Below are 12,819 nucleotides of genomic sequence, written 5' to 3'. Positions count from 1 at the left end.
GCCCTGGGCAACGCACCCAAACCAACAGACCATGCGCGCAACCTGGGCTTCATCCTGGACTCCTCCCTCTCCATGACCAGACAAGTCAACGCCGTCTCCTCGTCGTGCTTCAACATCCTGCGCATGCTACGTAAGATCTTCCGGTGGATCCCCACCGAGACCAGGAAGACGGTCACCAAGGCCCTCGTCACCAGCCGTCTGGACTACGGCAACTCCCTCTACGCCGGAACCACCGCCAAACTCCAGTAGAGACTCTAGCGGATTCAGAACGCCTCAGCATGACTCATCCTGGACATCCCACCTCGCAGCCACATCTCCGGACACCTGAGAGATCTGCACTGGCTCCCGGTCAACAAGAGAATTACCTTCCGTCTCCTCACCCACGCACACAAAGCCCTACACAACCAAGGCCCAGGATACCTCAACAGCTGCCTCAACTTCTACGCCCCCACACGCCAGCTTCGATCGACTGGCCACGCCCTCGCCGCCGTCCCCCGCATCCGAAGAGCCACCACAGGAGGAAGGTCCTTCTCCCACCTGGCCGCCAAGACTTGAAACTCCCTCCCGACACACCTCCGCCTGACCCAGGACCACCTTGCCTTCAGGAAGCAGCTCAAGACCTGGCTGTTCGAGCAGTAGCGGACCCCCCCTCCCCTAGCGCCTTGAGACCCTCCGGGTGAGTAGTGCGCTATATAAGTGCTTTGATTGATTGATTGATTGATTGATTGATTGATTGATTGATTGATGTTAGCTATCCAGAATACTGCATATACTACAGAAATGCCACAACACATTATTTGCAACAAGAGATATATTTAATTACTAAGTATTGAGAGCTATGCAAATTCACTCCAGTTCATAAAGTGATGCTTCAGCCACATCATTAGAATGCTACAGTAACTCCCAGTTAAAAAAATAGATCACAGTTAAAGACCCGGTATCTAGTTTTCTGGGAATTGTATGGCCTCATGTCTGGATTCTTCTCCAGGATTATCAAGTTTAAACAAACATACTAAAGGGAGCCAGACAAGACCTGCTTGCTACCTACCAAGTCAGAGCGAAATTACCTGTGAGCAAGCCACACAATTTATTGGGCCATTCACTTGAGAGCACCCTCCTTATGGATCCAAGGCTTGAGAAAGACTTCTTGAAGTGTTAATGAGACAAACACATCTCAGTATCTGCTCTTTGATTACTGTGGTCTCGTGCAACCAAAACCTTTGCAGATTTCAGTTTATTTGAGGCTTACTACTTATTGATCTCTTAACCAGACAACATTGTTGGTGCTATGTTAGTCGTTGCTTCAATGACTTGAGATACAAGCAATAGGTACGCTGTGTACATAATACTTATAGTTCCCTTGATTGATTTTAGGAACAGATTACTTATTTCTTTATGTACATTGGAATATTGTATTGTCAGAAGAAATATAATTAGGAAAAACCGTATAGGTAGCAACTTACCTGTTGTTCGGGAAAATGTTTCAAGTTGTGAATCTGCCTTGGGTCCTAAAGCTATGGTGTGAACTATTGCACCACTATCTTTTACTTCTGTAAGGCACTCATGTAATCTGGGGTCTTCTCCATCTGTCAACAATACAATTTCAGAACCAGGTGTACTTTTCATTTTCAATCCAATTTCCTAGAGAGTTAATTACATAAAGAATAAGAATTTTAGTTTTGCAGATTGCATTGTGTGAGAGACTAAACATTCATCAGTCATATCTAATACAGAAATTATTCCAGTTGTCTAACCAACCTGTCAAATCAGTTACAAAAGAACAGCACACTAAAACAAGGGCAAACTAAAGGAAACCTGGACAATCAGAAAAATGATTCCAATAAAATTAGATTGTTTATCTTCTCATTTGTTTATGTGTTTTAAATTACCTGTGCTGCAAATATAACCGTGTTTAGGGAATTAAGTGCCATGAGTCTATCCCTGATTGAGGAGCCCAGGACCATAGGGGTTGATAGTAATGAATAGCCTTTTCATCCTATGTGCAGAGAATCACGTTTTTCCATCCCTGAGTTAGGATAAGTATCCTGAAAAGTGTTCTGTACTTAACTGGACATTTCTTTAGTTGTCTCACTATTTAGTCACCTCGCTTCCTATTGTTTAGATCTGTTTATAGTCATGTGCCTGGATTCTAAAATTGATGGAGCTAATTCAACAGGTATTCAGTAAAGGCCCAAATAAAGAACATTTGTGAAATTGTGATTTCAAATTGCTCAGTGTACTCTCTGTAGCATTCTACCTAGTCTGGGTAATCACCAATGACTACGCCACATACAGAGCCTTTAATAACATCTCTTTATTCATCTGCGTGTCACCACAAACAATATTCTAAACAGTCACTTCACTATGCTCTAACACTTGCGTCACATTTCTACAGATTCCATCAGGAGCCACAAGGGATCTGTGATTGGTAACTGACACAACACTATACTCTCTACAGTGTTTATTTGGAAGGAAATACTTAGCTCTCTATGTGGACCACCAGATAGTTGATGAAGTTCCAATGATTACTACGTTCTCAACTAATATAGAGGATACAAATTACAAGAGAGTGTTAAAAGCTGGTCTCTTTTGTCAAAGAACATTAGTAAACTGGACGTCAGGGATGTGTGGGTATAAGAAAAATTTCAATTATCATACTAAAACTATGACATGATAACTACATTTGTTGAACAAGACAATGACTCATCAGAGAGGGTTTTTTCTAGTTTTTATAAAGATAATGATTGAACATTTGGGGGAAAAGAAGTTCCAGGGTAACACTGAGAGAGCTGCAATGTTCCCTTGTAGAGCCTGTAGGAGAGTAGGGTCTGCAATCCTATGATCACCCAGATTTTTTGCTTTTGTTTCACTGGTTTACGACTTTCTCTGGCTGTGGGCCTGCTAATCAGACCCACAGCCTGGCTGTTCTCTTTCTAAATTACGATATGTACCCTAGGTGCATTTACCAATTGGTACTGGGCCACCTTATCAGACCCCGTAACGCAGGGCGTAGGTGTACCCAGGGCCGCCAGGAGCTGCAGCATGTATTATGCCACCCCTGGCTGGCCTCTCAAATTTGACACAACTGGCTGCACGACAGCTGGGGCGAAGACGTGTAACCACCCTTCGCTTTAGGTATAGTAGCCCTATATCTAACCATACACTGGACACCCGAGTCCCTATCAGTCACTCCTATGACAGGCCTTATCAATCCTGAAGGCAGAGTGCGTGGGCTCGTGTGAGTTAGGTTCAGGCCCGAGCCGAGCCCGGCTGCAGCTTGCGGGATCAAGGCCCAATAGCTGTTCCATGATAACGCGTACCATATCGATAATTCCGGTATCGCGTTATCAAGGCATGTCGAGTAAGGTGTCATACGAATCGGGATGCTGCCCTCTCACCAACCCTGGCGACGAGGTTAGCATTCCGCCCTTCTAGAGGGACACGACATGTACGTAACTGTGAACCCCGGTTAAAGTTAACTAAAGCCTCAGCTCCACAAGATGGATGCTGCCACCACAGACACAAGTCTGACCTCCTGCTGCTGGGAGTCCTTCCAGCGAGGAGCACTTGGACAAAGGGTTTCCTGTCGAGGGCGCTGTTCGCACCGTCCCAGACAGGGTTTGTGTATTCTGGGTAGGTAGGGCTTTGGCGAGAAGGTGACTGCGGAGTGGCACCCCGGTGCTCACTACGCATCTGCCGGTTAGAACCAGTTCCAGGGGCGACAGCCCTGGCCTGGGGAAAGCCCGGCAGGGGAGAGGGGCGTAACTACCCCCCTTCCTGGTCCCACCCTTAGGGCAGGACCTAGTCATGTACCCACCCCTTTCTTTAGGATAAAGACCGGAGCGGGGACCCTTCCAAATTAGATCATCTTTGAATCAAGAATACTTTCTACGAAAGGACTTCAAGACTCTTCTCAAGATTTCTCCCTTGTGACTAAGGAGTAGTCACCCTGCATCAGCGGGCACCAACTAAGAACTCTGCGGTTTGCTGCAAGTCCTTCCTCAAGGATCCGACGGCCCAGCTCGACGAGAACCGGCTTCCCTGGCACCTCTGACCTCTACCCACGTCATCAGCTCAGCTGTGATCTGTGGGTGCGACGAGACCTCGAGGGACCGGCCATCATCAGAACCTGCACGCTCTTAAACCAGCACGACCATCGAAGCAATTCCCTGGTGAGTGCTCTGGGGTCCGAGAAGCCCCGACCCTGAGCCGCTCCAGCACCGAAGTGCAGTCTCCCAGCATCTCCACGATCTGCGTGGGGCCCTTCTGCTCGCTGCTCAGCGCGTTGTCTGGTCACTAGCCGCTGGCTTGTGCCCTTCTGTGACGACATCCGAGAATCCTCACTGCTGGTCTGGTTGCTCCAGACTGGCCCTTGCTTCCATCCTTGCGAGAAGCACCCCGGACCCTCCTGGTCCACTCAAGACGCCATCTTAGGCCCATCCCGTGGCCCCGAGATTTGCCAAGGCTTGTTGCCCCATCCTGGGCCCAGCGACGCCGACAGCATCATCCTTCGTGGGACAGCTCGCACCTCCACCGTGGTCGCCGACAACGCCTCCTGGTCCGTGAGACTGCAGAGCCTAGCGTCGCCCACTCACCTGGTCGAGGTGACGGCCAACCGGTGCCTTCCTGGTACCCTCCGACTACTGGCTAGTAGTACGAACTTGGTCCCCTCTGCTTTCAGGTTTCATCAATCTCCGATCCAGGCTTGGATCTCTACGAACTATTCAGCACTGGTCGCCGGCCAGCAACTCCTTTCTTCCGGCTCCTGGCTCGTCAGCGAAGACCCCGACGCCTGTAAGACTTGTGCAGCCGCAGCCCTCGTGGCTAGGTAACTCGGCATTTCGGTGCCTGCATAGCCTCCTTACTCTAGGGTCCCGAGTCCCTCGCTTCCGACTTGCCTTATCGGGTCCGCCCGAGACCTTAAAACTTTCCGTGTCCTTGGACACTTGTTTTAATTGTGCACTTGAAGTATTTTCCTAAGAGATTTGGTTTGTGCTTAGTACCCTGTCCTCATAAAGAGTACAGGGCTGTTGTGATTCTTAATAAATATCCTGTTTATTTTCATAACACTTGTGTGGTGTCCTTTCACTTGGTGTTCGAGGGGTACATGTATGGTAAACAGCTGGCTTAACGCGCCCTCTCGAGTCTTTAGCCTTAGACTGCTCGTATCCACGCTACTAGGATAGCTGGTGTTGGACTTGGCCCGCAGGGCAGGTTCACCCCTAGACTTTTTGCCTTATTTGTGACCCTGCGTTAGTGATTTTTGGGTCTCTGCGCACTTTCCCCTGGGTCCCAGAGTGAAAGTGCGTGCGTGTAGTATGGCTGGCCTGCCCTCCCATAGGAATGCATGGGGAATGTGTGTGTCCCTGGTAGTTCCTGATGCGTGGGGAGTGCAGGCTCGAGTTTGGTATGCCTAAACTCGTGAGAGTGAATGCTGCAAGATGGTGTCTGCGGCATGTGTGTGTCTAGTTGGAAAGTGCTACTTCTGGACATTGAGATATGTGTACAGTGAGGGTGCTGGAGCGTGATTGGCTGGAGCTGGCTGGCATGCCAGGCTCCAGGAAGTCTGGATGGGTCTGCCCGGTGGTGAGTGGGAGATTAGCATGAGTGATGTGTGGGAGGAGTGTACCTGTGTCCTGGATGGGCTGGGTTTTCCCCACACAATGCTGGCTCCGCCCCCCTGTGGTGTGTCTAATGACCCTAGCCTCCCCAGTGAAAGGAATGGGTGGTTGGGCCATCAAGAGTGCTCCAGAACCAGCTGCGACTGGTTTTCCCCCCACCCTGCACATTGTAACAAAGGATTTGTTGGTATAAGAAGGGGCTGTGTCCCCACTGAAAATGTTCTTCTTTTGGATCCTGCCAGAGGGGGCTTGTGCCGCTGCTGGGGCCAGAAGGACCGCCACTTGGGGAGTCTCCCTGCCTGGAGACCCAGTGTGCTGGCTCTGGCCCAGCCTTGCCCCCCCTGCCTGCCTCCAGCCCTGCTGGAGCCCTGTCCTGTCCTCCAGTGCTGGGGAGCACTGAGGACTTCTTTCCTGCAGCCTGAGAGCGCTGCTCTCTGCCCTTCAGCGCTGGGAGCGCGGACATCGCCTGCCTAGCGCTTGGAGAGCGCTGGATTTCACCCCTAGCGCTTGGAGAGCGCTTTTGTCTGCTGTTTAGCGCTTACGAGCGCTTTATGGTGCCTGCAGCGCTTGGGAGCGCTGTGGTCTGCAGAGGCCGGTGCCCACCCGGCCTCCGATCGCCCCGTGTGGCGAGTTGACGGCGCGGGTGCCACCCCGCTTATGGCCGTAGTGTTTTGCCCGATTGACTGATCCACGAGGGAGCCCACTCCTCGGATCATCTGGTAAGCCGCCTGCCTGCCTAGAAACGGGCCGCCGCGCTGCCCGCGACGACCCGGAAGTGGTGAGGCGGCCGACCAATCACTGTGCGGCCCCGGAGAGGCCGACCGGAAGTCCCGCCCCGCTGCCGCGACCCGGAAGTCAGGCAGGCCGGGGGCAGGACGAGAAGCAACCGGCCGAGGAGCGCCCCGGGACCAGCGGGAGAGACCCGCCGCCGCTGGAGAGCCCAGCGCTAGACCGGTGAGTGCCGGTGCCTGCAGAGGAGGGGGGGGAGCGTCGGGACACATTGCCGGTGTCCGCCCCGCCCCCTCTCGGTAGCGCGACCTCGCGCCTGTGTGTTTTGAGCCTGAGGGCTCGGGGGCATTGTGTATTGAAGAGCCCAGAGAGGCTCCAACGTCCCACACATTCCTTGTTTAGCGAGCCAGAGAGGCTCGTGGGCACATCTACGAAGAGCCCGGAGAGGCTCTGAGGGGCATTTCGGCCGAGAGCCTGCGAGGCTCTTGAGGAGCATTTGTCCTGACCCCGGGTCCCCAGAGCGAGGGACCCCCCAGCCCAGCGAAGCTGTACCTTTCTGTTGCTGGAGCCCTGAGAGGCTCAGCAGCCCCCCCCTTACTGGTGAGAGAGCCTAAGAGAGGCTCACCAGTGCCACAGTGGTGGTTCTTTGAGCCCAGAGAGGCTCCAACTTTGTGCTAACTTTCCCTGCTCCAGTTGTCCAGCACTTAGTGGACAACTGCCACGTTTAGGCCCTGACATTGGGACACCGGGACAAGTCACAGGTGGTGACTGGTGAGTTTGGGGAGATAGTTAGTAACTTTTACACCTCTGAATGTTACGACATCATGTGTGCTGTTTTTACACCCCTACAGGTATTGTGATACATAGGTGGTTGTTTTCTCCCTAGTGCAGGTGGTGCTAGTGAGACCCTGGTTACCAGTGATTACTGGTTGTATGTTATTTTTGTGCTACAGTGATTTTACATTCTAAAAGTGCTATTTTTAAAAGTGTTACTTCTGAGTCCTGACAGTGGTCCAGGTGGCCCTGTCTTGTAAATATTCCCCTGTAAATTCTGCCCGTGCCTCTGGCACATTGTAAAGTGTGTTTTATCTAATGTGTTTTGGTGTAATACAAAGGCTATTTTTATATAACCTTGTGTGGAGTTTCCTTTGTGGTGGGCCTTGGGTGTTGTTGCTGGGGTGCGTGCGCAAATACTTAACTCATATCGCCTCCAAGTTTAGCCTTGACTGCTCGCGCCACGTTACCTAGAGGGCGAGTAGGGGTTGCCTTGGCGTGTAACTCCCTTGCCCTGACACTTAGAACTGGCGATCCCTGACTGACCTCGACGCGAGTCTTGGCCGGCCAGGGTCCCGGGTCTAACATTGGTGGCAGCGGTGGGATGAGAATTTGTGTTTGCGTTGTACCACAGTGGCGACAGGCCACTACAAAGCTCTGCATTTTAGATGACCACATTTTAGGGGATTATTGTTTTTGAAGTTCCATTATTTTCTCCTCCTAAAGGTATCATTGTGCAATTGTGTCCAGTACATTTGTTCCCCTGCCCCGCGCCCAGAGTTTGGTACCTGTGTCACATGTGGTCAGGTTGAGGAATCAGGGGTGGTAGAAACTGCCTTACCAGTCCGAGGGGGGGGTTGTGTGTGAATGAATGGTGTGTGGCACTAGGCAAGTGAGTGTGAGTTCTCTGGGAGAGGGAACTTGCTGAACCTTTGTGAATTGTGTACTCCTGTGTAAGCTCAGACCCCTAGGTTCCCTGTGTAATCTCTTCTCTAGAACGTCCGCCAGAATGGAACCAGTTTTTGATTTCTGTGATCTGTTTGGGTACAGTATGTGTGATCTGGTAAGGTTCTGTGGAGAGAGAGGCATAGGAGTGGATGAGTCAGATACTCAGTCTGAACTTAGGAGCAGCCTGATCCTATGGCAAAAGGGTCAGTGGGATCTTGCGCGCAGCGAGGAAAGGGCCCGGGATTCACACCAGGAGGGTGGTGGGTCTGTGGGGAGCCCTGAAGATTCAGAGGAGGAGGAAGAAAATGATAGCACAGGGACGCCAGCAGAGAGCGAGTACCCCCTAGATAGGGAGTCCCTTGCTGGGTCCAGTGTCAGATGTAGCACCCCACCCCTTCCCCTGTCCCCAGAGGAGTGGGTAGATAGGAGGGAAGAGAGGGAGCACCAGCTGGCCATGGAGAAGCTCAGGTTAGAGCATGCCAGAGAGATGGCGCAGCTGGGTGTGAATGAGCGGACTGCAGAGGCTGAGAGGGCCTTGGCCAGGGAGAAGATAGCCCTAGAGAGTAGATTGTCCCCTGACCGCAGTCATAATGTTCTGGATCCCCCAGGGAGGGTTGGGTCCAGTGGTGGCAGCTATTTAAATTTCAGTGTAGGAAGTCCCAGTCCACGTCCCCCACATAAGATACCTTGTTCCCAAGAGGAGGAGTATAGGTTGAAATTCAGGGGCAGTAGGAGACTGCCTCACCAGTCTTGGGCAGATTTTTCAGATGTATGTGATGAGGCACTGGCTGAGTGGCTGATGAGTATCAAGGAAGAGGACTATGATGAACTATTCAGGCTGATTGTCAGAGAGCAGATGCTCAGTAGTTGTTGTCCTGAGTTGCGCCAACACCTGTTGGCAGGTGAATTTTCTGATCTAAGACTATTTACAGAAGAAGCAGACCGCTGGGAGAGTGCCAGAGGTTCTGTAGAGTCATTAGAGAGTGAGTCCAACAGTAGTGGTACAGGGAGCTTCCAGCCCAGCGTGGTGGAAGAGGCTCAGTGTAGCCCAGCTAGGTCCCAGTATAGTGAGAAGGGTGGAGGGGCTGACTACCTGGCTCAGTGGAGCAGGAGTCAGTGGGTGGCTGAGAGCCCCCAGAGGCCCGAAGCCCTGTCTCAGAACTTGGGTGGTTTCTTGAGGGAACACCAGGTTAGGGACCTAGGCTGTCCTGTTAGTACACTTGAAAAGGATCTCCTAGTGTCTAGGGAACCTGGAGCGTCTGTAACTAGAGCTCCAGGGGTTCCAGTGTCCGGCAGTGCTACTCCAGGAGGGAGTGCACAGAAGTCCGAAGTGAGGAGTGATTGGGGGATGAGTCTCCCAGTGGATGCACCAGTGGACCAGAGACTAGCCAGTTGGGCTAGATCTTCTTGGGGGGACCCGGGTGGCGCCACTTCTGGTCTGGGGGATCTTTGCGCACTGTCAGGTGGACAGGAGGCGGGAGATCTGCGCCAGACAGACAGTCACACGACACATGGGGCATGTGTCAGCCTCAGGGGGATTGCGTGTGAGTCCCCAGAAGTCCTGGAGTGCCAGGCAATTGTTCCACCAAAGGTTTTAGACCGGAGGTTGGGAGGCCAGGTTCAGGTTCAGCCTGACCTGAAGGGTAGGACAACTGTAACTAGTGTCCTGACCGGTTCTTCTTCCAGAGGAATTTCTCCAGTTGGGAGAGGGCAGACCGCTGGAAGGGGGTGCAGAGGGTGGGAAAGCCCACCTCTGACCCCGGTGCAACCTGAGGGGTTAAACCCTAGGTTGGAATGGCGTTCGGGGTGTCCCCCTCGCAGGAGGAGGAGGAACCCTGGAAGAAGAGGTAAGGGGAGGAAAGCCTTCTCTGAGACTCCTGGTCCGCCTGAGGTTGTAGGCCAAAGGTTGGTGAACCAGTGGCAGTCTAGTCCTGTCTTGCAGACAGGGAGAGTGGAGAATGGACACTATGTGCCAGGGGTTACTACCCCCCGCTCTTCGAATTGGCAAGGACCGGTGGCACCTGAGTGGCCCAGGGCCTGGTCCTGGCCGCGGACAGCTGAGGAGTACCAGTGGGGTAGCCCAGTTGGTCCTTACAGTAGCTTTAGAAGGAACCCTAGGGGTTCACCGTGGCATAGAACAGGAGAGTGTCCCGGCAGTGGCGGGCCTGCGTCCGTGTTCTATCGCCCCAAGCAGGGAAGTCCATCACGGTGGTGATTGTTCTCCCCTGCGTTTTGGCTGGAAGGGGGTTGTGTTGGACTTGGCCCGCAGGGCAGGTTCACCCCTAGACTTTTTGCCTTATTTGTGACCCTGCGTTAGTGATTTTTGGGTCTCTGCGCACTTTCCCCTGGGTCCCAGAGTGAAAGTGCGTGCGTGTAGTATGGCTGGCCTGCCCTCCCATAGGAATGCATGGGGAATGTGTGTGTCCCTGGTAGTTCCTGATGCGTGGGGAGTGCAGGCTCGAGTTTGGTATGCCTAAACTCGTGAGAGTGAATGCTGCAAGATGGTGTCTGCGGCATGTGTGTGTCTAGTTGGGAAGTGCTACTTCTGGACATTGAGATATGTGTACAGTGAGGGTGCTGGAGCGTGATTGGCTGGAGCTGGCTGGCATGCCAGGCTCCAGGAAGTCTGGATGGGTCTGCCCGGTGGTGAGTGGGAGATTAGCATGAGTGATGTGTGGGAGGAGTGTACCTGTGTCCTGGATGGGCTGGGTTTTCCCCACACAATGCTGGCTCCGCCCCCCTGTGGTGTGTCTAATGACCCTAGCCTCCCCAGTGAAAGGAATGGGTGGTTGGGCCATCAAGAGTGCTCCAGAACCAGCTGCGACTGGTTTTCCCCCCACCCTGCACATTGTAACAAAGGATTTGTTGGTATAAGAAGGGGCTGTGTCCCCACTGAAAATGTTCTTCTTTTGGATCCTGCCAGAGGGGGCTTGTGCCGCTGCTGGGGCCAGAAGGACCGCCACTTGGGGAGTCTCCCTGCCTGGAGACCCAGTGTGCTGGCTCTGGCCCAGCCTTGCCCCCCCTGCCTGCCTCCAGCCCTGCTGGAGCCCTGTCCTGTCCTCCAGTGCTGGGGAGCACTGAGGACTTCTTTCCTGCAGCCTGAGAGCGCTGCTCTCTGCCCTTCAGCGCTGGGAGCGCGGACATCGCCTGCCTAGCGCTTGGAGAGCGCTGGATTTCACCCCTAGCGCTTGGAGAGCGCTTTTGTCTGCTGTTTAGCGCTTACGAGCGCTTTATGGTGCCTGCAGCGCTTGGGAGCGCTGTGGTCTGCAGAGGCCGGTGCCCACCCGGCCTCCGATCGCCCCGTGTGGCGAGTTGACGGCGCGGGTGCCACCCCGCTTATGGCCGTAGTGTTTTGCCCGATTGACTGATCCACGAGGGAGCCCACTCCTCGGATCATCTGGTAAGCCGCCTGCCTGCCTAGAAACGGGCCGCCGCGCTGCCCGCGACGACCCGGAAGTGGTGAGGCGGCCGACCAATCACTGTGCGGCCCCGGAGAGGCCGACCGGAAGTCCCGCCCCGCTGCCGCGACCCGGAAGTCAGGCAGGCCGGGGGCAGGACGAGAAGCAACCGGCCGAGGAGCGCCCCGGGACCAGCGGGAGAGACCCGCCGCCGCTGGAGAGCCCAGCGCTAGACCGGTGAGTGCCAGTGCCTGCAGAGGAGGGGGGGGAGCGTCGGGACACATTGCCGGTGTCCGCCCCGCCCCCTCTCGGTAGCGCGACCTCGCGCCTGTGTGTTTTGAGCCTGAGGGCTCGGGGGCATTGTGTATTGAAGAGCCCAGAGAGGCTCCAACGTCCCACACATTCCTTGTTTAGCGAGCCAGAGAGGCTCGTGGGCACATCTACGAAGAGCCCGGAGAGGCTCTGAGGGGCATTTCGGCCGAGAGCCTGCGAGGCTCTTGAGGAGCATTTGTCCTGACCCCGGGTCCCCAGAGCGAGGGACCCCCCAGCCCAGCGAAGCTGTACCTTTCTGTTGCTGGAGCCCTGAGAGGCTCAGCAGCCCCCCCCTTACTGGTGAGAGAGCCTAAGAGAGGCTCACCAGTGCCACAGTGGTGGTTCTTTGAGCCCAGAGAGGCTCCAACTTTGTGCTAACTTTCCCTGCTCCAGTTGTCCAGCACTTAGTGGACAACTGCCACGTTTAGGCCCTGACATTGGGACACCGGGACAAGTCACAGGTGGTGACTGGTGAGTTTGGGGAGATAGTTAGTAACTTTTACACCTCTGAATGTTACGACATCATGTGTGCTGTTTTTACACCCCTACAGGTATTGTGATACATAGGTGGTTGTTTTCTCCCTAGTGCAGGTGGTGCTAGTGAGACCCTGGTTACCAGTGATTACTGGTTGTATGTTATTTTTGTGCTACAGTGATTTTACATTCTAAAAGTGCTATTTTTAAAAGTGTTACTTCTGAGTCCTGACAGTGGTCCAGGTGGCCCTGTCTTGTAAATATTCCCCTGTAAATTCTGCCCGTGCCTCTGGCACATTGTAAAGTGTGTTTTATCTAATGTGTTTTGGTGTAATACAAAGGCTATTTTTATATAACCTTGTGTGGAGTTTCCTTTGTGGTGGGCCTTGGGTGTTGTTGCTGGGGTGCGTGCGCAAATACTTAACTCATATCGCCTCCAAGTTTAGCCTTGACTGCTCGCGCCACGTTACCTAGAGGGCGAGTAGGGGTTGCCTTGGCGTGTAACTCCCTTGCCCTGACACTTAGAACTGGCGATCCCTGACTGACCTCGACGCGAGTCTTGG

At 53.5% G+C, this 12,819-nt stretch overlaps 1 protein-coding gene across 1 annotated transcript in view; it reads right to left on the bottom strand.

The window, feature by feature from the left end:
• The window catches only part of LOC147747552 (calcium-activated chloride channel regulator 1-like), a 371,942-nt gene that overhangs the window by 155,329 nt on the left and 203,794 nt on the right, over positions 1–12,819 (bottom strand). Inside the window, exon 8 of the mRNA XM_086954114.1 lies at positions 1,464–1,641. Within this exon, the coding sequence (XP_086810240.1) occupies positions 1,464–1,641 (178 nt within the window). The remainder of the gene's footprint in view (positions 1–1,463; positions 1,642–12,819) is intronic.

This window comes from Lissotriton vulgaris, chromosome 1_1 (assembly GCF_964263255.1).
Source record: "Lissotriton vulgaris chromosome 1_1, aLisVul1.2, whole genome shotgun sequence".
Classification (NCBI taxonomy): Eukaryota; Metazoa; Chordata; class Amphibia; order Caudata; family Salamandridae; genus Lissotriton; species Lissotriton vulgaris.
Note: the sequence above shows the minus strand (reverse complement) of the source record. Positions and strands in the feature narration are given on the sequence as shown.